Source organism: Dipodomys ordii, unplaced genomic scaffold, assembly GCF_000151885.1.
Source record: "Dipodomys ordii isolate 6190 unplaced genomic scaffold, Dord_2.0 Scaffold94, whole genome shotgun sequence".
Taxonomy (NCBI): Eukaryota; Metazoa; Chordata; class Mammalia; order Rodentia; family Heteromyidae; genus Dipodomys; species Dipodomys ordii.
In genome coordinates, this window is record NW_012267310.1 from 2,650,973 (window position 1) to 2,677,225 (window position 26,253).

The 26,253-nt window shown below is 38.6% G+C and overlaps 1 protein-coding gene across 1 annotated transcript in view; it reads left to right on the plus strand.

Annotated features, from left to right (window-relative positions):
- Nucleotides 1-26,253, plus strand: part of Phex (phosphate regulating endopeptidase homolog, X-linked) — a 210,161-nt gene that overhangs the window by 142,761 nt on the left and 41,147 nt on the right. Inside the window, exons 15-16 of the mRNA XM_013026527.1 lie at nt 8,588-8,691; nt 19,243-19,301. Coding sequence (XP_012881981.1) covers nt 8,588-8,691; nt 19,243-19,301 — 163 coding nt within the window. The remainder of the gene's footprint in view (nt 1-8,587; nt 8,692-19,242; nt 19,302-26,253) is intronic.

The window sequence follows — 26,253 nt, forward strand, 5'->3', positions numbered from 1 at the left end:
GATCCTGATCCTCATATTTGTTGTTACATACTTTTTATTTTCCATATTCAAATTATGTGACTAGTAATAAATCTGCTTGCTGAGAGTTAACTTCATTAAACTTTATGACTATTTTGGCAAATTAAGTCCACATACCTATGACTTTCTAATTTATTTTCAGTTGGATTATATATTTACAGTAATAATGGAGTAGTAATAATTCTTTTTTATTCTAATATTTTGATGCATGTATCTTACAAGAGATATATTTATTACAAGCCTTTCTAATTACAGCTACCATTTCCTTTCTTATAAATAGTTCTGAAGAAGAATTTTTCTTCCTCATAGAAAAACTCAATATTTTTTTGACCAGTCACTGGACTTTCTTTAAAAACATAGTCTTCTGAAGTTATTTTAATAGTTATGGTTTGGAGATGTAGCCCTTTCTTGAAATTGTGGCTAGAGAAGTAGTCCATCTGCAAGCAGTTCTAGCTTTGTGGATAAGCACCAGAATTTCACATGCATGCGCACATGCACATGCATGCATATACACACACACACACATACAGATTATATAAATATGAGGAAATATTTAAAACTTTGTGTACTGAATTCTAAGATATGGCCTCTGAAAATAGTGATCCAGTTGCTCAGATAGAAAATAAGTTTGAAAGGATAACATTGTTCAAGATGTAGTGTACTGGGCCAGTGCTGGTGGCTCACACCTCTAATCTTAGCTACTCAAGAGGCTGAGGTCTGAGAATCTAAGTTTGAAGCCAGCCTGGGCAGAAACGGCTGTGAGACCTTTACCTGAAATTAATTACCAAAAACAAACAAACAAAAAGAAGTGGAGCTGTGTCTTAAGCAAGGGGTAGAGTGCTAGTCTTGGGCAAAAAAGCTCAAGGAAAGCATTGCACTCATAAACTGATTTGTTGAATTGAAACCCCTTCACATAACTAGTTAAAGACGTTAAAAGAAAATAAATACAAAAAAAAAGAGAATAAATGGTAGTTTTGTGAGAACTGTTGCTTCTAAGGTCAAGATCACCAACATACAAAGTACATAAGAAGGACAAGCTGAATAATTACATGTGATTAGGAAATATTACAAGTCAGGATATGGAAGAACAATTTTTGAGAGGCACTTTGGGGCAGTGGTAATGAATATGCATCGTGGAGTCAGAACACTTGGTCTGAAATCCCCAGCTGCTACTTACTACATGTGGGACCTTGGATACATTGTGTATCCTCCCTGTGTCTCAGTTTCTGATAAATGAGGAGATCCCTTCCATAGAGGATTGTTGTGAGGATCAAGTAACATATTTAATGTGCTTAGAGCTGGCTCTGGCACATAAGCATCAATACAAATGTTAGCTCTGACATCTTCAATTCGCAGTCATGATAGATGATTTTGGTTTGGGAAAGTCATCATGAATTAACTCATGCAGTATCCAGGTCCCTTAAATTGATTTAAAAGGCTCTATAGATGGAACAGTCCCAAGACTTAATCCAATCAGGTTGCTTTCGGGGCTTGTTCACAATGTTTAGTTGATCAAGTTTTGTTGGCAGTCTGCTGCTGTTCGAGTTTGAGAGCCTCAGATTTAAGGCCTCACTGAATGCACTATCTTCTGTGAAAAGAAACCAGATGCCAAATGCGATGTACTGTCGGATATGTTTTCTTCATTTCTCCTAGGGCCTGAACTGCAGCCATGAGATACCAAGATTTTTAAATACTTCTGTGAAGAAATAGCTTTCATTTGACTCTTGCCAAAGCAGACACAATTACACCCAAGACTTTCTAACAGTTTTAAAAAAACCACAATGGAGCAAAATCCAAATCCACCAAATGAAAAGACATTTGTTTATAAACTGATAAAGACAATGAATAAAAATCCTAACCCAAAAATAGGGTAAAGGATGATGTGATAGACTCAATGTCACCAAGGTTAATAGCAAAAGGATTAAAGTATCATCTGTACACAATGGGACAATGTTTTCAGTTTTAAAAAGCATGTAGATAAGGACTGCCCATAGGGCCTATAGGACATTTCTGGTAGTAAGAGTTCTGAGCATGAGAGGCTATTATAATGAAAGCAGCTTGCATTTGACCTAGTGTAAGGATATGATTTGTCAGGTTCAAGTACAGAAAGGAAAGAGGAGACAGATTAGGAGCTGGACAGATGAAGGTTAGGGAGAAAGGTTGCAAGCTGGAGTTTGGTTCCTGTGGAGATAGGAGCAAATGAAAGACAATGGAGAGGCCAAAGTGAAAAGGAATCACAGATTTTTCTCCCCTCTGAGGATATCAGGGTAAACTGAGATACTGTTCAAAGCATTTCTGAATAACTCATTTATGTAGACTTGGAAAAGAGCAAGGAAGGAAAGCCCTTTATTTGAACCCATCTCAGTATGAAGGAAAGCTAGTCAGTTAGCCTTAAAAGGTAGAGACTAGCCAGTTTTTAAATTAGCCTTCTAGCCAGCCTTGATGATGCACTCTAGTAACGAGGAGGACTTAGGCTGGAAGACCATGAGTTTGAGACCATCCTGGGCTAATAAAGAAAAATAAATAAATTAGCCTTATACAGAACAATCCTTCATGGAAACAGACTCAAGAGCCAGTTTAAGCCAATTCTGAAAAGATTATGTATGAACTAGGAGAGTAAAAAACATTAGGCATATCAAACAGAGGATTTAACACAGGAAATAGATTGGAAGGCAAAAAGGGGTAGGTAAAATAATCAGAGATGGATAACTTCAGCCAGAAGCTACTCTCCCTGGACATCTGGACACAGAGATATGGTGATGATACTTTGTTCAGGAGAGCAGAGGAAGAAATGACACTCTAGAGCTGGGCTATGGAGGAGGAGCTCAGGATTCTTCCAGTCATTGTCAGAAGAAAAAGTTTGGGGTGGGAAGAGAGTAGTAACCCTGATCCCTTCCCTCCTGGCACTGGCTGATTTTCCTCAGTGCCAGGAAGACAGTTGTCAAAGGAAGCTGGGAAACAGGAGTTTTCCAATTCCTAGCTCTCAACGTTATTGAACAAAGTAGAAAGTAAGCACATAGCTGAGTGATTATAAGTAAATAACCACCCAATCAGGTACACACACTTATTTAGGTATGCATATAAAAGTCGGTAGGTATAATGTGAGTTCATATTCTATTCTATTCTCTTGGGTCTTGGTCTACTGTAGCCAATGGAATCTTTTGTGGTGTGTGTGTGTGTGTGTGTGTGTGTGTGTGTGTGTGTGTGTGTGCATATAATAGAGAATGCCACTGTTTAATAGTGTGATGTTTGGATGGAATGCTCCAGAAAAAGAAGTTGTTAAAATATTAGAATAATTTTTCAGTTCTCTTAAGTGACTGGAATGGGGAGCCAAGAGTAGACCCTGGAGATGGGGTACCCAGAAATCCCCAACCTTCTAGTCAGGCTTATTCAACTCTCACACTTGCCACCATGTTGAATACTTCACTAGTCAGAGCACACTAAGACCCCACCCTCCAGCGTGGAAACAGGATGCGTGATTTTGGTACTGGTGTGTTGGCTTGGTGTTGTCAATCACCCTTATATATCTGCTTTGAGAGATTCATTTTCCATGGTATACCAACTCTGGGTATTGTTTTTTTTTGGGGGGGATTGTTTAAACATTATGACTGTCACTAATATATATGTGTTTGTACACACGCACACCAACACATACTTCAACTCACACATCTTTTGGCTTGCTCTGTAATTTAAGGGAATATATCGATATAAAATCTGGATTCCAGAAACTCAGAAAGAAAAAAAAATCTGGATTCCATAAAGCATTCTGAAACTTCTTTGGTGCTTAACATAACATGTATTTGGATATATCTCTGGGTATCTTTGAACACATTTAAGTGAACTAAGAAGCATCTTTACAAGAAAATAAAATAAAATGAACCACATAAACTGTTGACAGAAATCAAATGTGCTTTGTAGTTAAAAGAAAATGACAGCTCTCTTCTCTCAGAAAAAAAGAGAAGTGTCTTGGGACCTCTATTTCTACTAGCGTATGGAATCTCTTTTCACAGAGAAGTTGCACATACCTTTTTGTTCTGCTCTTATTCTGTGTTCCTTGTCTTTGTGAGCAAAGACACTAATAACCAGGTCATCATTTACTCTGTGGCATTTGGTGCTTGGCATCCAGGAGACGATTTCTCAGAAGAGAAATCCTGATGCCCATGAATTGTATAATATGGAAAGCAGTTCCTAGGAAATGACACGAGAGCCCTCACTTAGTTTCCCCAAAGGTCACTCAATGGAAAGGTCAAGAGATGAAATTGATTGAAAGTAATTATCAACTTGACCTAGATTTTTCTCCAGTAACAGAAAGGACAAGAGGCTTTTGAGCTAATTATTGTCCCATGTAGAATTTAATGTATTTGGAGATTGGAGCTGTTTTTATAAAATAGTCATGCCCCTTGATTTTGGTTTTTGTTTGTACAACAAACTGAACTTTCCCCAAATTGTTGGGCGTAAAGTTTTCTTCTCATACCATGGCCTTTTGAACTATTTGAGGGCATCAAAATATTATCACATGGCAGAAAATTCGGGAAATAGAGAAAAGGAACAAAATGATAATGGCAATATTGGTACGTGAACATGGTGCCACATACTTTCATTAGAGTATGGTGTTTGTTTTTCTCCATTTCTCTATAGCTGCAATTTATAGTTGCATAGGTTTTTATCCTGTTCTTTACAGATAACATAGTGCTTTATCATTGTCTTCTGTAGCCTCTGTTACCTTTAACGGCAGCATGGTATTTCATTAAGTAAGCCATATCAGGATTTGATAATTGATTCTAAGCCATTCCTGATTCTTCTGTTCTCATTCTATGGAATCACCAGACTTCCTGATAGGATCAATGCAAATTACATTGAAATAGGAGCCAAATAATTTGGACTGTAGGGCTGTGTCCAGCTCCATAATCTCTTTAGCCCTGCTCCTATCTATCACAGGAGAATAGCAGTGACCAGCCCCTCCCTACTCCCAAAGACTTAATCTATCTCTGGGGAAATTGTAAGATTTGTGTCCCATTACTTGTGATTTCCATTAGACTAGTAGACTAGAGCAATTAAACAAATCTAAGAACAAATATCCTCAATTAAATAATTAAAACAAGATAAAATCCTTCTAACTAGACAATCTGTGGCAAATTTTAACTGGTTAACTCATTTTCATGGGTGTAGTAGATTGAACGTTTATTTATAGAATCTTTTATTTTTAATTTTTTTTTTGCCAGTCCTGGGGCTTGAACTCAGGGCCTGGGCACTGTCCCTGAGCTTCTTTTGCTCAAGGCTAGCTCTCTACCACTTGAGCCACAGCGCTACCTCTGGCTTTTTCTGTTTATGTGGTACTGAGGAATCAAACCCAGGGCTTCATGCATGCTAGGCAAGCACTCTAACATTAAGCCATGTTCCCAGCCCTATAAAATCATTTATACTTGGACTCTTCCTCTTTCTCTCTTCTTCTGCTTCCTCCTCCTCTTCTTCCTCCTCCTCCACTTATTTTTTCTCTTCCTCCTATTTTTCTCTTCCTCCTTTTCCCCCCTCCTTTCTATCCTAGTTCCTCTGCTTCTGTCTTTCTATGTTTCCCAGGACTGTCCTCAGCTTTTGATATCTTTCTGCATTAGCCTTTTGAATGCTGGGATTACAGACAGGTATAACACTATTCCTAGATTCTTTTTTTCTTTGGGAAGTTTTGAGATGGTTTTCTCCTTAATGTTTGCGGATCACAGCCTTAATGCCAAATTTTTATTTTTTAAATAGAACAAGAAAGTATCACAATTAGAAAACTGTTCAAAGTTAAAACTAACTCCATCGACATTACAAAATGTAGTTAATATAGTTGAATGACATTTATTTGGGAGAATTTCTCAGACAGTGTTTTGAACCAAAGAATATATTTGATTTTCTATCAGTTACAATCATATTTTGGAGGTCCTAGCAGAACTATTTTGGGAACAAAAACTGAATAAAAACAGCATGGAAAGCTGGGAATGTAGCTCAGTGGTAGAGTGCTTGCCTTGCATGCATGAGGCCCTGGGTTCAATTCCCCAGCATCACATAAGCAGAAAAAGCTGGAAGTGGCACTGTGGCTCAAGTGGTAGAGCACTAGCCTTGAGCTGAAGAGCAGAGGGACAGTGCCCAGACCCAGAGTTCAGGCCCCACAACTGACAAAAAATAAAAAGCAAAAAAACCCCAGCATCGATTGCTATTTAGATTTCCTTCATAAAACAGGATATGTTCTTTATTTCTTCTGAGTGTAAGGAGAAAACTTCCACTTAAAATACAATTGATCGTGAGATTTATTATGAACTATTTCTAACATTGGAACAGCATATAAAATATTTTGAACACCTCTATCATCAAAATATATTGCCTAATTAAATTTAAACATGTACACATAATTTATATTATTATTACTTAGAGATGAGATTTCACTGTGTTGCTGAAGCTAGTCTTGAACTTGAGGGCTTATGCCTCAGATGCCTGAGTAGGTAGGATGGCAGGTGTACATCACTGCACCTGACAGATGCAAACATTTACATTTAGTGTGTACTCTTTCTTGATATAATCTTCTTCCCCCATGCCCATTTCCTTCCATGAACATGAACATTGTCTTGAATGTATGTATTTCTTTATGTTTTTTCTGCATAAGTATGCAAATACTTCTGGGAAATTATACCTAGTATTATTTACCATATTTTAAAACTTTCATTCTCTCATATGTACAACTTGCCTTATCCACCTTGTTTTTGAGATTATTTCAGGTTCACACATAGAATAGGCCATGATTTATTGATGAGCCTCCTATCTCCTACCTGAAGAGTTTGATGAAGGAACAACGTAGAATCATATTTTCCTAATTTGTTGGCCAAGCAGAACATCAAGAATATCAGCAGCCCACAACTTCCCTGCTACCTTTCTCCACTTACCTCCAATTATTTTACACCTTCCTTTATAGTTTGGCCTGGCTCTGGAAAGATTATTAAAATGACTCATTCATAAAAATTTCTCCCTAGGGCTGGGAATGTGGCTCAGTGGTAGAGTTCTTGCCTAGCATGCATGAAGCCCTGGGTTCGAATCCTCAGTACCACATAAACAGAAAAAGCTAGACGTGGTGCTGTGGCTCTACTGGTAGAGTGCTAGCCTTGAGCAAAAGAAGCTCAGATACAGAGCCCAGGCCCTGAGTTCAAGCCCCAGGACTGGCAAAAAAAAAAATTCTTCCCAGTCACAAAACCCACACTCTGTGTTAGGGAGGATATTTATGTAATCTGACATTAGCCAATACAGAGCACCTGTTTATTGTATATATCAACCTGTATGAACACATTCATATCTGTAATCCAATGCTTGTGGTTTTCATATACATGCATTAGCTAGAATTTTCATTTTTACTATTACTGTGGTTTAAAGTAATTAAGATTACAAGTAATAAGCACTTAAGTACTCTTGGGTTATTCACTTACTCAAATGTGTTTTTTAGCTGGCATAGTAATATATGTTTTATTTTATTTGTGTTTACATTTTTTTCTGTTTTTGTAGGTTCTATTTTTAAATTTATTTTATTTGCCACCAAAGCATTAGAAATCACTAAAACCTATCCTTTTTTTTTTTACTGTTACATAGATATTATTTACAGTTGCTAGGTTAAATATAAGTAGTTTTGTAGGCACAATGTGATATGATTGAAACTGTTTGCCCTTCTTCTTCTCCCCTTCAAAGAAACAAAAGAAAAAAGAAAAGAGCTGTGGTTGTAGCCCAGTGGTAGAGGTCCTGCCCAGCACCTGCAAGGCACTGGGTTAGATCCTTAGCATTAATAAAGAAAAAGAGAAAAAAAAAACACAACAATAAATGTGTGCTTCTCTGTCTTAGTAGAATACAACATTACTGTGAGCCATCAACTTTCTGTATTCTTGTGCAATCCATAACCTATGATTTGTCTTTATAATTTCATTCATTTTTAGTAATCGGAGCCTTTTTTGGACTGTTAATAGATAAATTCTGTTAGTAATTAAATTATTCTGGTGACTCCATTGTGCTTAGGGAGGAAAATAGGTATCTGGATTGCTTTCACTTTTTTCCCCCTTTATGAACAAATGCTGATTGCAGGAAATTGGATTTTAACATTTGACTAAATCATTATCTATAAGCTAAATGTGGTTTCAGATGGCTAAACTGAATGTTATTAGAAGAATCTTATGTGACAAATAAATAAAGTACACATTTTAGCTAAGATCAAGAACTTGTGAGCCAAGAAATTTCAAACCTAATAATACGTTTGGTAAAGGTTAAAGTAGATTTTTCAATTATAAAGTAAATGGAATGCATTGTAAATGATTACAGCTTCTCTTGTTTTTTTAAACTGTGATCCAGATATGATTATATTATTTTTGAGCTTTTTATGTTAAAATGAAATCACTGAGATTAAATTTCATGGCTTTGTGCATCCTGCCTTAACTAGTCATGACAGAGATGAGGAGAAGCACAACTTTTCTTCTGTTGCTCCTTCATGTGCTAAAGTCTATTTTTAGGGACATCTCTTATCTTCACTTAGAACAATGACATTGTGGTTTCTTTCATTTAGATCAAATTTTCAGAATCGGACTACTTTGGCAACGTCCTGCAAACCCGAAAGTATTTAGCACAGTCTGATTTCTTCTGGCTAAGAAAAGCTGTTCCTAAAACAGAGTGAGTATTAAAGAAAAGAGTGAAATCGATAAATGCATGTGGAGGGGTGGCTTCTCTTTAGATTAAACCTTGTAAAATCTCTCAAGTCAGACCAGCTCACTTACCAATTATTTCATTTTAGCAAAATTTCTGTCATGTTTTGCCAGTTTTTATTTGATATTGGGTGATATAAATCCTCTAGGTAATTCCTGGAATGAGGGAGAAAGGAAAGCTTATTAAGATGTAAAAACATTGAACTTAGTTCTAGACCTACTTAAGAATACATATATAGAAGGTATTTTTCTGGGGCTGAGAAGGTGGCTCAGTGGTAGAGCGCTTGCCTCGCATGCATGAGGCCCTGGGTTCGATTCCTCAGCACAACATAAGCAGAAAAAGCTGGAAGTGGTACTGTGGCTCAAGTGGTAGAGCTCTAGCCTTGAGCTGAAGAGCAGAGGGACAGCGCCCAGGCCCAGAGTCCAAGCCCCATGACTGACCAAAAGAAAAAAAAGATATTTTCTAGATTTTCATACTCATGTGGAAACTTCAAGAATTTTTTTTCTTAAAAAAATTTTTTTTATTGTAAAGACATTGTACAGAGGAGTTACAGTTACAGGAGTAAGGTAATGAGAAGATTTCCTATTGAGCATTGTTACCCCCTCCTTTGTATTTCCCCTATTATCCCTTCCCCCCTCCCCAACACCTTCCTCCTTGCTTCTCCCCTGCCACCCAAAGTTGTAAACTTCATTTTCAACATAGTGTCTTCTATGTCTCATTGTTACAATGGGTCAACCTGTATCCTTGTTTTAATATTTTGTTATTTCCCTTCCCCTCTCCAAATTAGAAAAATGTATCAAAAACAGTGACAACAGGGGTTCTCTTTCTTTCTTTTTTTTTTTTTTTGGGTCCGGTAGTGGGGCCTGAACTCTGGGCCTGGGTGCTGTCCCTCAGCTCTTCAGCCCAGGGCTAGCGCTCTACCGCTTGAGCCACAGCGCCACTTCCGGCTTTTTTTCTTTTTGCTTATGTGGTGCTGAGGAATCGAACCCAGGGCCTCAGGCAAACCTGCTAGTAATATTTTTCACCCAATAGCAACTATAATTTGACTTATTTTTTCCTCATCTGCTTATGGGAACTGCTCCTATTAAGTCGGACAATTTCCTTAAAAACTTTTGGGTTCAGTGCCTGCTAGCCATGGGTTTCTTCCCCTAGCAAAATGTTGTTTATTGATGATAATGATTGTTAGGTAAATTAAATCGGCAGCCAAGGAAAAAGATTCAGGCAAGGTACTCAGTGGTGGGTGTGGATGGCCTACCTCCCTGTCCCTCAACGACAGGACTAGTACCATGTAAAATAAAAGACTTTCCCTTTTCACACTTCTTCCTAATCTTACCCCACTGTCCTACCCCTCCTCCTAGGGAGGGACTTGCTCTCTAAATTTCAAATTTCCCTCTCATTCCGTGTCTCCAAACAGCCAACGCCTATTCTACTTTTATCCCTAAATGAACCTCCACCTGTAACCTCTCAACTTGATCCTTTCCCCCCTCCCTCCAGATCTTGTCAACCCTCTTATCTGGGATACTTCCACACCCAGTATGCCTAGACACCATACTCCTGTCCTCATTAAACTTAAAGACCCTACCCATTTCCCCATATGGGCCACCAATAAAAGGATCCACCACATCCATTCTGGGGGACCACTCAGAGGCAGGCAGGCACAGGAGAAAGATTATTACAAGGTTTATTAGGAGAGCCATATTTCCCCCAAGAGGGAGCACATGGCACCTGTCCCTATTCAAGTAGTGGGAGGGTCTGTGGGCAGGAAGTGAGGTAGGTGGGTGCTCAGGTGGGTCTGGGTGGAGAGAGGGATGGGGCCAGCTGTGTGGCCCTGAACTCCAAGGCTGGGAGGAACTCAGGTCTGGGTGGAGCTGAGGACCAAAGGTGAACATAATGCTTACAATGCTGATGATGACGTTGATGATGATGATGCTAGCAGCTAACAATTATTATGTGTTTACAATGTACCAGAAAGGGCGTTAGAATCTTCAGGTTTTTTTGGGGGGGGTCTGATCGTGGGGCCTGAACTCTGGGCCTGGGCGCTGCCCCTCAGCTCTTCAGCTCAAGGCTAGCGCTCTACCACTTGAGCCACAGCCCCACTTCCAGCTTTTTTTCTTTTTGCTTATGTGGTACTGAGGAATCGAACCCAGGGCCTCATGCATGCAAGGCAAGCGCTCTACCACTGAGCCACCTTCCCAGCCCCGAATCTTCAGTTTTTTAAATAAATTTTTTTATTGTGAAAATACTGTACAGAGGGGTTACAGTTACATGAGCAAGGTAATGAGTACATTTCTTTTTTTCTTTTCTTTTCTTTTTTGTTGTGAGAATACCGTACAGAGGAGTTACAATTACATGGGTAAGATAATGAATACATTTCTTATCCAACAATCTTCAGTTTTTTTAATCCCCATTTCAACTCTAGTTGCCTATGTACTGTTATCCTCATTTTTTAAATGAAGGCTTATAATTGAGAAATTGTTCAGTGCAGGTTTAGATTACTTTTGTTTTGCCTGCTGGTGCTTTTGGCTCCTGGGACTAGACTCTCTTCTACTGTGGCCTATTTCTCCATTGCTTTCATTCTGTTCTCCAGATTAGATAATTTCTATTGATCTGTTTTCAACTCCAGAATTTCCATTTGTTTTCTTTTATGGTTTCTGTTTCTTTGCTGTGGTTCTTTGTTGAGTCATTGTCATCATATTTGCCATTAATTGTATAAATATAGGTTAGTTCTTTGAAGTAACTTCTAATGGCCACTTTCAAACCTTTGTCAAATTTAGTATCTGGGTTCATTCAGTGTTAATTTCTATATATTGACTCTGCTATACTTTTTCTTTGTATAACATAATTTTTAGTTATTGAAAAGGGCATTTTTAGCTAATATGTTATAGCAACTCTGGATTCTGATTTTCTTTTTCTGAGGCTTTTAAAAAGTGATTTTCCTGGGATTATTTGCAGAATGTGTCTTCCTTATAGTGTGTGGCTGTGGATTTTTTCCTACTGTTAAGTTCTTATTTGTATTTTTAAGCTCACTTCTGGTGATTATTCCTATGTATTCACAGCTTAGTGGTCAACCAGTGATTAGGTAAGAGCTTGTGCTCAAACACTGGAGCATATAGGGTTTCTCCCTTCTCCAGCTGCCTTGGATTTCACCTCCTACAGGCTCTCTCTGTTCTTCCCTACACACGGACCTAGTTTCCTGTTCAACGAGGGACATGGGGAGAGTTTATTTTGCCCTCAGATTGTGACCTTTACTGTGTCTGCGTTTTTTTCCTTTCTTTCCCTCCCCTTCCTTGCCTTTGTCCTTCTCCCTTCTTTCCTTCCTCCCTCTCCCTCTCCCTGTGTAGCAGGGCCTGGGTTGCTAATTGAAAAACTCCTAAATGTGTCATCTTGAACATTATCCTAAGATGCTGAAGGGCTGTCAGATTCTAATGCTCTTTACTTGGTAATATTTTATTCATGCCTTGGAAAAACTGCTGAATGACTTTATGGGCTTAGGCAAATTATTTCATTCCTGTACTTATTTTCCTCTGTCAATAGAAAACAGTCTCATTCCTGATGAGAGATTGGTTCTAGAATATCCTGCAAAGGTCTGAGGATGCTCAAGTTTCTTATAGAAAAATGATGTACTATTTACATATAACCTATGCACATTTCCTGGTTTAACTTCAATTATCTCTACATTAATTATAATATTTAATACAATGCAAATGTTATGTAAATACTTGACACATTCTATTGTTTAGGGAATAATGACAAGGAGAAGTCTGTGCATGTTGAATATAGATTCCTTATTTTTCTGACTTGTGAGTATGGAATTTGTGAATTCAGAGAGCAGATTCTACCTTTTTTACAAACATTAAGCTGGTTAGTGTTTGGAAAAAATTCTCCAAGAATGAAAGCCATTGTAACACTTGTAATTTTTCTTTTCTCAGACTATCTGTCTAATTCAGAGAAAACAACATCAAGAGATTTGAGATGCTGTTTCCATGGCAAAGTATTAGAACTGCTTTCTTTTTCTTTTTAGCAACTATCTGATGGGTCCTTTTTAGGCATCATAGAACATTTTAGCTTCATAATACCCATGGGCTTTAATTGACATCTTTTAGATCTGAAAATTCTCAAGTTAATTGAGTGGTTAGGAGAGTCTGGATTAGCTCCTTTTTTACTAGTTTATTTGGAACAGCATATCATGATTATATTTCCAAAAAGCACTGAAATGCATTTTTGTTTCTTTGTGGGGCTAGGAGATAAATACCTTTATCTTCCATTCTCATGGAATCCATTTTAGCAGTGCTGATGTGCACTAAGCAGTTTCTAAGGCAATGGGAAATGTCAGCAAGAATGAAATTAATTGGTGGTCATCCCTAAAGGTATATTTTTAGGGATTGGCTTTCCGAATTGTCACTTTACCAAATTTGCTTAAAAACAGAGGATTTGCTTAACTGCTTGGCTTGAGTCAAAAGTAATTTCTTTCCCTCAGGATCCTTTTCTTTTATAGAAATGCTTTTAAGCCAGCCTCCCTGTTCACTCACTCTCCTTCTACTGTGACCAAACAGGTCTGGATTCTCTTTCTCTATCTCTTAAAATATGTAAAGAATACATCAAATGTCGATACGAATTATAGTCCTGCCCAGAAGTTTTTTGTTCGATGGCATTATATAGAGCACAGAATATAAGCGATGTGATCTGCAGGATATTAGTAAGAAGGCAATAGATAACTTGATGGTTTTTCCAATTCAAATTCCCTAGATTTTCTTTAGGATAAGTAAAATGTGAAATTTAGTACGATATATATCTATTTTATATAGTCCAAGGAAATCAGAGCATCATTGCATTTCCTTCAAGTTATTGTATTTTGGCATTACATTCCGTTTATCGGTTCCATTTTCTAGTATAATTTGATCCCCAAACATTTTGAGATTTGACATTTATATGAGATGGCTCCATAGCTTCTATATTAAATCCTTCTCCAGCTTTCTGAAGCAACCCAAAGTCATAGTGAAAACAATTTAAAACATCTGAATAATACTCTTTATCAAAGTATATGTATAAGTAAGAAATTTACTTGAACAGATTGAGTGATCTTCTGGTTGGAACATACCATTTAGACAATAGTCTTCATTAGGGACTTGAAATGTACAAACTCAAATGCCTTCAGAGTTTATAAGTGAAAAAATGATTGTCTTGGAAAAAACTTTTTGTTCAAAATAAATGTGCTCAGACTTATGAAACAGATTCCCTTCTTATAACACCTTAGTAAGAACAATAAAATTATATTAAAAATTGTTGACTTAGGCCAGTGACAGTAGTTAACAGTGGCAGGGACAATGCAGAACTAGAGATTGCATATTCCACGTATGGGGAATTGAGTTCAGTAGTTTTTCAAACCATTGTTCTGGGAAAAGAAAACAACTTTCTGGAAGAATTGAACCTAGAAGGTAGGACTTAGTCTGTGGACAGCCAACTTTCCAGTATTCCAGTTATCCGTTGTTGCATGGCCAGTCATGTCTAAATTTAGAGGGTTAAAACAATAATAACTAATTTTCTTTCATGGTTGGGTGGGGGAACTCAGTAGGTGCAGTTGTACAATTGTTTTTCACTCAAAACTTGTGCTTTACCATTTGATGTGCAGTTCTATTTATGGCATTTGGGTGGTTAATTGGAGCTAAGAGTCTCATAGCCATTACTGTCTTGGGCTGATTTCTCATCGTGATCCTCATATCTCATCTTCCTAAGTAACTAAAAAGGCAGGTGCCACCAGCATGCAGTCAGTTGTGTGGTTATTACTGTTATTGTTGTTGATATTATTATCTTTAGTACTTGTACAAAAGAGTTGCCATTAGTTGTATGGTTTTGCTCATGGTCCGTCATGTAGTTACAGTCAGCTAGTGGCTAGGTTCTGTGGAAATCTCTTCTTATGTGTGTGGTGGTAGATGCTGGCTGATGGTCTCTATATAGTTTGGACTTTTGAACAACATGTTAATTGTTGAAGAAACTTTGAAAAGCAAGTTCTGAGAAAAAGAAAGGGAAACAGGAGGGAGCATGTGCTTCCAAGTACCAAGGGAAGATGTTTCTCCCTTAATTACCTAGCCTTGGAAATCATTCCACTGCATTTTATTCTTTAGAAGTGAATTGCTAAGGGAAGCCCATCCATAACCAAGAGGAAAGGACTTTCAACTCTCTCTCTCTCTCTCTTATCTCTTGTCAGTTATAGTGTTTAAACTCAGGACCTGGGTACTATCTTTGAGCTTTTCTTTGCTCAAGGCTGGTGCTCTACCACTTTGAGCCACAGCTCCACTTCCAGTCTCACCTGACTTCCCTGCTTGCCAGGCTTTGAAACTTGATCTTCATATCTCAGCCTCCTGAGTATCTAGGATTACAGGTGTGAGCCACCAGCATCAAGCTTAACTCCATTTCTTAATGGGCAGAGGGTAAAAAAATTTTCACAAACATGTAGTGAAATGCTCACAGGTAGGCTCATATCAGAGAACAGTAAAGCTAAATATCTAATAAACTTGGATAGAATAAATAAGTTGTACAAAATGTTTAACAGCTGGATTGGCATGGGTCTGAACAAAGAAAAAAATAATAGCATTGACAACTGGTAGGACCTGCTGGTACAGCTGCTTAATATCAGTTCTGGGGATAATCAAGGTGCCAACTGGGCCTTGGAGTGAATAGAAACTGTACTGGGGTAGGGGTGGGGTTCTGGAGTGGGAAGGTCATGTATCTGAGGTATGATGTTTTAGTGATCCTTGCTGAAGCTTTCATAGTCCCATTGGGCTTGAGTTTCAACTACTGGTTGATTTCTTTGTTTTGTCTTTCTCTGTCTATTAGTGTTAGAAACATGTTCACTTGGTGGCATTTTTGTGTGTTTGTGCTGGCACTGGGGCTGGAACTCTGACTGGTGCCACTTGAGCCACAGCTCCACTTCTGGCTTTTTGCTAATCAGAGATAAGAGTCTCACAGACTTTTCTGCAAAAACCATGATCCTCAGATCTCAGCCTCTTCAGTAAATGAGCACTATTGGTGCAAGCTACTGGTGCCTGGCTGCTTTTTAGTTTTTTATTTAAAATTTATTCAAATTTTAGACTTAAAGGGTATTATCTAATAATTAAGAACAATGTTTTAATTGTTAAGTAGTTGTATAAGGGGGTTACAAGTCCATTAGTCAGGTGATCAGTACAATGCTTCTTGACAATGTCACCCCTTCCTTTATTCTCCCCTATTCTCTCCCTGCTGGTTTTCACCCACAAGTTACAAAGTTTATTTTCTACATAGTGTCTATTGAATACAATGACTTCTTTTTTTTGCCAGTCCTGGGGCTTGAACTCGGGGCCTGGACACTGTTTCTGGGCTTCTTTTGCTCAAGGCTAGCGCTCTACCACTTGGGCCACAGCACCACTTCTGTCCTTTCCTGTTTATGTGCTACTGAGGAATTGAACTCGGGGCTTCATACATGCTAGGCAAGCACTCTACCACTAAGCCATATTCCCAGCCCCAATGACTTCATTTGCTTACCCTTCCTGCCTTCATTCTTGTGTTGCCTACCTTAGTAAATACAATTACCTGGTATTGATTTTAATAAGCACTAGTTGTTAAAAATGAAAATGATATATAGAAACCAAAATAATACATATGCGTAAGATAATACCATACTATGAAGGTTTTGACATTTTTTCTTTTTCTTTTTTGTCATACTTGGAGTTTGAATTCAGGACCTGGGTGCTGTCCCTGTAATCTTTGCCTCAAGGCTAGCACTCTACCACTTTGAGCCTCAGCTCCACTTCCAATTTTGTGGTGGTTCATTGGGGATAAGAGTCTCATGGGGACTTTCAGATCTCAGCTTCCCGAGTAGCTAGGATTACAGGAGTGAACCACCAGTGCTTGGTGATTTTAAGCCTTCTCAATGACCATATTCTAAAATTTTGAAAACTTCTTGGCTGAAGGGAAGAGTTGTGAAGGATGGGAAGAGGAAAACCCCTAGGAATATATACCATCATTTGTGTATATTATGGTTGAATCGAATGCTATTTAGAAGCCAAGTTACCTGGATTCTTTCCTCTAACCTACAAATGGTAGACTCTGGGTATAGTTTCCAATTACAACAGTAACAAATAACTACAATCATAACAAAACAATAAGCATTTCTCCAAGTTCTACAGTTCAGAAATCTGCCTTGGTTTGGCTGTTTACTCAGCTTTGAGTTTCAGAAGACTTAAATCAAGGGACCAGCTGACTGAGGTCTTATCAAGAGTCCCTGAGAATAATTTCTTTCCAAGTTCACTGAGATTTGTGTGCTGAGTCTCCTTCCTGTGGATGAAGGGCTAAGGTCCTCACTTCCACTGGGGTCATGTGGCCTCTACATGTGAGAGCCAGCAATAGAGCTTCAAATCCTTCTCCTCTTTTCAATCTCCCCGACTTCCTCTTTGTACTGTCTCTGATTCTAGCCAGAAAAGTTGTTTGTTTTGTTTTTTCTTATAAAGGTTTACAAGATTAGGTCAGGTCCTGATAAATAATCCAGGATAAAGGCCTTATCTGAAAGACCTTACATTTAATTATATCTGCAAAGTTCTTTTTTTCCTCTCTGAGTAACATTGTATTGACAGGATTCCTGGGATTAGCATATAACCGTAATTGTACCCATTGCAGATAGCCAGTTGAAGTCAATAAAGGTGTGTTCCCTTCCCCTGGATTGCTCAAGGAATAAGGCCAACCTGTGTTAAAGATTAGGGCCTACTTGAATTAATTGCCCTGAATTAGAAAGAAAGAAAGGAATCATTATTTTATAGTAGTTCTAGATAACTGGGCACTGATGGTTCACATCTGTAATCCTAGCTACTCAAGAGGCTGAGATCTGAGGATCATGGTTCAAAGCCAGCCCAGGCAGGAAAGCCCATGAGACTCATCTCCAATTAACCACCAGAAAACTCGAAGTAGAGCTGTAGTTCAAAGAAGACTCAGGGACAACACCCAGGTCCCGAGTTCAAGTCTCATGACCAGCAAACATAACAACAACAATAATAATAGTAATATTAGTATATAACAATAAAGTAAATTAATTATTAAAAATAAAAAAGAAATAGTTATAGATTTCAGTTTTGACAGAGGAAGGTGCTATCCTTCTGAATTTCCAGGAGCATCTCTAGAATAATACAATCTAAGGTTTAATGGAAGTGTCATGAAGTGAGACAGACCAGACTAGACCTTATACAATATATGGTGCATCTAAGACTCAGGATTCTCATCTGTGAAATGGGCTAACAATTCCTATAGTGGTTATAGGGAAAAACTAGGACAGGGCAAATGATTAGTGATTAGTGAATGTAATTAGTGAATGTAAAATAAGATGGCATGCTCATAGACTTCTGTATAGCTAGGGAGAAGGTATGAGTGCTCCAATGACAATCAATGCTGGGGTTCCCTATCAGTTTCATATTAGATGAATATAAATCAATTTGTGAGTTGGACATAATTATTACACATAAATGAGTAAAACAATTGTTTTGGAAAGGCATTTATACAAGGTTTGTTTATCAGTCATGATGGGGATAGAACCCAGAGGTTCCTGAATGCTGAGCATGTGCTCTACTAATCAATTATATACCCCTAGTCTTTTATAACTTCATTTTGGTGGTTCTAAGGTTTGAACTTCAGGGCTTGCACTTGTGAAGAGGATACTCTGCCACTTGAACCATGACCTCAGCCCTTTTTACTTTATTTTTCTTATGTTTATGCCTCCCCTGCCAGGGCTGCTATTTACACTTCCTGCATAGCTGGGATGACACGTGTGCCACCACACCTAGATTTCTATGTTGAGATGGGTGTTTCATGAACTGTTGTTTTGCTTGGGCTGGCCTTGTACCTTGATCCTTTTGATCTCAGCTCCCTGAATAGCTAGGATGACAGCTATTGGAAAAGATAGGATTTTGTGAACTTTTTCCCCTGGGGTAGCCTCCAATTGTAACCCTTCCAATCTCTGCCTCCTGAGTTGCTATGATTACAGGAATGAACTGCTGCAAATGGCTGAGACAGTTAATGTTTTTTTTTTGCTACTTAAATTAGTAAACTTTGTCGTGGAGCAGGCTGACTGTCTGGGTAGGGGTTGCACTTTATTCATTTCATTTCAAATAAGTCTCTGGATGATCACCAATCTACAACTTCCTAATGGACAGATTAGGGATGATACAGGTATAAATATGTAATAGTTCTACTGATTCATCGAACAGTCTGGAAAAAAGGTTGTACCTATTCCTGTTTAGAATTTCTCACTAAAGCTTTTCCAGAAGCACATGTGCTGAATTTTTCTGTGAAGTTATGAATAACAAATAACCAAACAGGTTTAACGTAGGATAGAGCCAGGGCTCTAACAGAGGCAATAATTTCCCTTCATGCCAATATCAATATTGCATTGCCAATTGCATTGGCGGCTACTAGATTCAATCACATTGTGTTTGCCTTTGCTCTCTACCTGCCTGGATACTGGAGGTCATGCTGTACCATTTGTTTCTTGTCCTGCAGGTGGTTTACAAACCCGACAACTGTCAACGCCTTCTACAGTGCGTCCACTAACCAGATCCGTGAGTAGCAGCTTCATAGCTTGTTAATCTGCCACCACATAGAAAGAATTCTTCCATTTTTGTGATGAAGAGTATGTTATTCCTTATCTCCCCCCTCAAACTGATTGGGTATGTTGAAAGTAGTTTGTCTGCCTATCCATAGGCTCAGTTTTCCTTACTCCTTTCATTGCACTAGCATTTAATTTTATTTTATATATTTTTGGTGCCGTTCTTGGGTTTGAAACCAGGGCCTAGACACTGTGCCTGAGCTTTTTTTTTTTTTTTAACTCAGCTCCACTTCCGGCTTTTGGTGGTTAACTGGAGGTTAGAGGCTGATGGACTTTCCTGCCCAGGCTAGCTTCAAACAACAATCCTCAGATCGCAGCCTCCTGAGTAGCTAGGATTTATAGGCGTGAGCCACTGGCGCCCAGCTCCTCCTTGCTTTCTTCCATTCTTCTTTCCCACCATGCTGACTTCCGTTCTGTTTTAGAGCATGCCCTGTTCCAGGCTATTTGTCCTTGGAAAATTCCCCAAGTGCTCTGCATGCATGGCTCATTCCTATTGCCTTCAATCTTTACTTCAAAGACATCTTGTCGGTGAGGCATCCCACCTACCCTCTGGCCAGTCAACTAGCTAGCCAGAGGCCCTCCAGGCTGCTCTGGTCCAGACAGGACTCTCAGTGAGAGAGCTCAGTTGGGTGGATGGGCCTACTCGCTGCTGAAGTCACCCTCGTGTGGCCACTATGGGAAATGGAAATCTCTGCGAGACTGGTCTGTGAGAACTAGGAACAGAAGGAAAACAAGCAGATGGTGCTAATTTTTGATTTCAACATTAATTACTATAACCAAATAAGTTGTTAAATATTTTGAATGTCAATCCTCACCAGATAAATATTCATTACCAGGAAAATACTGTTGCTTTCTTAAGGACCTGATCTCCAAGTTGAGAAGTAAGCTGCATATGTTACTTGAGAACTTATGTTATTTGAGGTATTAATTATAATGGAAATTTATGCTATTTATTTAAATACGTGAAGCACTTAGAATACTCTACTAAGTGATAGAATGTTGCTTAGTTTATTCATTTTTAAAAGAAAATATATTATTATGTAGTATTTGGTACATGCAAAAATTGATAGAACATGCTGGCATGTGTTAAGTTATAAAGTATATAAGAAAGCACAAAATTAATATGTGCCTAGGTAGCTCTCACTTGTTGATGACCAAGAAGCAGAAAATCACCAGGCATTATTATATCTTCCCATCCCCCCATACAATTTCTTCTTCACCACAGAAGTAACCACTATGCTGGGTTTTGTATTTATCTTTACTTATGTATTTTTTTGTACTGGTCTGGAGACTTGAAATAAGGGCCTGGGTGCTGTCCCTAAGCTCTTGCCCTCAAGGCTAGCACTCTACCACTTGAGCCATAGCTCCACTTTTGACTTTTTAGTGGTTAATTGAAGATCAGAGTTTCATGGACTTTTCTTTCTGGGTTGGCTTTGAACTGTGATCATCAAATCTCAGCCTCCTTAGTAGCTAAGATTATGGACATGAGCCACTGGTGGCTAGCTAGTGTTTAATTTTTTTTTGTGGTTGTAGGCCTTGAATTCTGGGCCTGGGTGCTATCCCTGAGCCTCTTTCTGCTCAAGGATAGTGTTTTGCCACTAGAGCTACAGCATCACTTCCAGTTTTTGAGTGGTTAATTGGAGATAAGAGTCTCCTGGGGGCTTGGGAATGTGGCTTAGTGATAGAATGCTTGCCTATCATGCATGAAATCCTGGGTTGGATCCCTCAGTACCATAAAAACAGAAAAAGCTGGAAGTGATAGAGTGCTAGCATTGAGCAAAACAAGCTCAGGGACAGTGCCCAGAACCTGAGTACAAGCCTCAGGACTGGCAAAAAAGAAAAAAAAATAAAAGAGTCTTATGGGGACTTTTCTGCCCAGGCTGACTTTGAACCATGATCCTCAGATCTCAGTCTTCTGAGTAGCTAGAATTACAGGTGTGAGCCACTGGTGCCCAGCTTTGTGTTTAATTTTTTAAAAATTAAATATGTAACCATTTTTATCAGTATGCCTAAATAATACATTATTTTTATTTTTAGTAGAATAAAAATGGTGTACTATTGTATGTAATCTGTGTGTGTGTGAGAGAGAGAATGAGAGAGGGAGAGAGTTTGTGTGTGCTGGGTCTTAAACTTAAGGCTTTGCTCTTGCTTAGATTTTTTGCCAAGGCTGGAGCTCTACTACTTGAACAACAACTCCACTTCCAGCTTTTTGGTAGTTAATTGGTGATAAATGTCCTGTCTAGTCTGGTTTTGAACCATGATCCTCACATCTCAACCTCCTGAGTAGCTAGGATTACAGGGTAAGCCATCAATACTTGGCTCTCTATGTAATGTTATGAAACTCAATTTTTTTTCAACCAACATTCAATGTTTTAAATAATTTTTATTTTTGGTCGGTCATGGGGCATAAACTCTGGGCCTGGGCACTGTCCCTCAGCTCTTCAGCTCAAGGTGTGTGCTCTACCACTTGAGCCACAGTGCCATTTCCTTAAATAGTTTTTTTTATTATATTTAAATAGTTGTCCAAGGGATCTCAACTCAACATGTCAATGTATGTACACAGTACATCTTGGTCAGTGCCACCTCTTCCATCAGTCTCCCCCATCTATCCTATCCCCACCTGTCCCCTCCTAGTTTCATTTTCACACACACACACACACACACACACACACACACACACACACACACTAACTTTATTCACCCACCCTTCCTTTCTCCACGCCTTTGCTCCTCTCCTTAAACACTAACCCCTCTGTAACAGGACATGCTTCGGCTTCAATCAACATAATTTTAAAGGTTCTTATAGGTAATATGTGACAGTAGTCCTCTTATTCCATTTTTCACTACTGTTTAGCATTTCTTTGCTTGACTACACTGTCAGAGTATTTATCTGTTCCAGATGATGATAGATTTACCCATCCTTTACCTTTCCAGGTTTTTGTTCTTATGAAGAGTGCTGCTTGAATGTTCTTATACTGTCATATTGTCTCCTGACACAAGTCAGGAATATTCACTTCAGTAAGGAATTCCTCACCAGTACGGTAATGCTAACACTTAACTTGACTAAATGCTTTTCAAAGTGGGCTGTCCAAAATCCGGAAGTATTTCTGTTCCTCATTTGCATCAGTTCTTACCATTGGTAGACTGAATTGCGCCTGCTCAGTGAGGGTAATAGATTAGCTCTCGTGCAGGAAGGATTTGAGAGTCTCTTCACCAGTGTTCCACACTTACTTCCATGCTTACTTTCAAGTGTCCCTAAGGCTTGCTCTCCACTGGACCCTAAGACGTATATAATAATAGTTCTGCCTTCAGGGTTCCCTGCTGGTCCGCTTTTTTCTTTCCTGGCAAGCACGGATCCTATCAGAGTTTACCGAGGAAGAAGCAATTTCAGGATGGCCCAATGGGTTCTAAGAAAGCTCATGGGCAGAGGGGTTTCCAAATGAACAATTTGAAGCAGTATTTTAATTAAGAGATTCAAGCTGTTTCTATTTTCCTAATGACCAGTGCTTGCTCTCATTGTAAATTACATTGCCAGACAGGATGACAGGGAATCCTTTGGGTGACTTTCTGTTCTGATTTTCCGGACTACAAATTAAGACAGGTGGAGTTGCTTCATACTCACATCCCCACTGGATTTCCTGGGCCTCCCACTGTCCCACTTCCAACTGCCATCTTTGTGCTTCACTGAAGGAGTGAAAAATGGAGGTGATTTTCTAAAATGAACATCTTTATTGATTAGGGGCTAGCACTGACAGCATGTGGCCATCTGTTTAATTGGGTTCCACATCTATGATGTAACTATACTTAGTAACGTGATTTATGAGAATTTCATTCTGTTCTCATTATCATTTTCTGATTTATGCCACTTAAGTCTGCTTCTCCACGCAGTAGAGACTTGAATTGAAAATAGAAAAACCTAGAGGATGGTTAGTTTTGGTTTTGGTTTTTGTTTTTCTCAAATATGTCTTTGTGGGAAATCCTGGGTCTCGTGGACATCTTACAATGTTAGATTTTGCAGGTGGATTGAAGCTTCTTTCTTTCCTTGTCAAGCTGAGTCTTTAGACATGGAGTGTAGGGGGAAGTCCATGATGGTAATGGGCTGTGTGATGAGCTATCCTTAGCAGCTGTCACAGAATTTAATTTTCTAAGACAGGTAAAGAAGAAAACAAGCAGCTGAGTTTGTCGGTGCTTCGATGTGTGCTTCTCTAACTTTTTGTTAACTGCAAAACTGGTCTTCCAGTTTTGCTAAGGACAAAAGTAAGAATCCCAATGGAAGACCTTGAGTGCCATAGATCTAATTATATGACCCTAGTGGAAAAATTTATCCCTTCTGGCCCTCATTGTCCTATCTGCTACATGTTGAAGTTACCTAGCCCATAGGGTTTTTTTTTTTTCCGGTCATGGGGCTTGAACTCTGGGCCTGGGTGCTGTCTCGCAGTTTTTCAGCTCAAGGCTAGCACTCTACCACTTGAGCCACAACACCACTTCTGGATTTTTCTGCTTATGTGGTGCTGAGGAATCAAACCCAGGGCCTCATGCATGCAAGGCAAGCACTCTACCACTGAGCCACCTTCCCAGCCCATAGCCCATAGTTTTTTTTTTTTTTGGTGTGTGTGAGAGAGGGGATTGAATAGGATGTAAAGTACCAATATATTGTCAAAATCAAGGCTTGTACTTTTTCTTCCTTTTTCTTTTGCTTTTTTCCTTCTTCTTCTAGTACAGGGCTTTGAACTCAGGACCTCATGCTTGCTAGGTAGGTATTCTATCACTTAAGTGATGCTCCCATCCCAGAGCTTGTATTTTTAGAACTAGTATATCAGAAATTCTCCAGACATCTAGTGAATTACAGGCGAAACACCTGAAGATTTCATGTGGGAGGAGGGAATTTTGAACATGTGCTGTCAAAAATTTTTATAAATTAAACCATTATGTTCCTATACCTAAAAAGTACAAATAATTTAGAAATGCACTTACTTATATCTCCGATTATGCAGAAATTCCATTCTGGATAATCAATAAGCACACTCAGAGATATGTACAAGAATAGTCCTAGCACTATTATCCATAATAGCAAAGATGTGGAAAAAAACAACTAATGGTCATCAACAGAATACACACTGTGCTGTAGTCATACAATTGGATATTACATAGCAATAAAGAAGAAAGTTCAATATGTATGAATGTCATTGGATTAATATTGAGTGAAAGGAGCCTGGCACAAGAGTAGATGGGTGCTGTTCTTTTCCATGCATATAAAATTCAGGAGCAGGCTCACAAACCTGTGTTATAACACTTTAAAATAATGTCTACCTTTACTGGGGATATTGACAGGGAGGAATATGGAAAATATTCTCTTGGTTGCACAGGTGAGATGTGTTACAAGTTTTACTTTGGGTTGAGGTGGTAGTTGTAGAGCACTTTGACTAGCATGTATGAGGCTCAATCTAGCATCACACACACACACACACACACACACACACACACACACACACACTTGTGCCTTTCCTGCATGTCAGACCTCAATGCAAATAGCAACACCTCATTTCCTTTTCTCCATAAAAACTAAACAATAGTATTCCTAGACGTTTTGAGGATAGAATGGGTTGCCTCAGGCTAGATCTCTAGAGCTATAGACCAAGAATTGGCAAACATTTTTCTGCAAATTACCAGATAGTAAAATATTTTCAGCCTTGTTAGCCATTCAGTTGTCTCAGTTGTGACTTCTCAAACCTTTCATTGCAGCAAGAGTCAATTTATCAATGAATAAGCATGGCTCTGCGTTGTAAAACTTCTTTAGAATACAGACAGCAAGCTGGAATGTCCCATGAGCTATAGTTTGCCAATCTCTGAAATAGAGTCTATGAGAGGATGGGCTCCAGTATCTGTTGTGGTGTGTTCTAACCTGCTTTCCATTTTTTCAAAAAATCAAATCAGAGTGTGTTAGTGATGGGAAGACCAAATAGCTTATACTTGATTTTCATTTCTAGGAATGTGCATGGGAATAAAATTTGTGGCATATAGTCAACATCACTGTGTATTTGTGAAATGCCTCATTGCAGTATTGAGTTTTTATCTTTGTACATCTCAAATCATATTAGAGAATTATTTTAATCAGATAAAATCATGGCTTAAAAACAAGCATGGCATAAGGGCTAAATCTAATGATTTTTATTATCTCCCCATTATACACAGGAGATTTTAGTTGCTCTAGTTTTATCACAGATATTGTGCTAAAGAAGATAAGCCTTTGTCCAGAGGCTGGGCTTATGTGGTCCTCAAACTATAGAATTAATCCTGAAATCAAACATAGATTTGTTTTATTGTTAAGGAAATAACTGTTTCTCACTGGTAGAGTATCTTGTACTTTGTTGGCTCTGCTGAAACTATAAATTGGAAGTCAAGTTAACAAACACCTGTGGCCTCTAGTGGAAATTAATGAAATTAAATCCTTGAATCTATTTGGTACTCCACTTGGAGAAACAGGAAATCAAGGCTCACATCTGGAATTTAGGAATACTCTTCATAACTTTGGAGCTAGGTGGGAATTGAAGTCACTATTTAGATGTCCTGAAACTCAGTCACTCAGGAATTTTCCTATCTAGTCAATTAATATTTGAAGGGATCCCAGTAATTCTCACTTCCTTCTATACAAGCCCCTGTGTAATCTTTTCCCATACAAATTGAAGTTTACTTCTATAATCAGTGGACCAATGTAGAAGTGACAGACTGTAGTTTCTGCAGTTAGGTCATAAAAAGACATTGTGCCTTCTATCTTGATTGATCACTGGGTGAAAGCAACTATCACATTGGGAGGGCATTCAAGCAACTAGTGAAGAGACCCAAGTGTGAGGCAAATAAGGCCTCCTGCCCATTTCTAGCACCATGGAAGTGTGTCATTTGGGAAA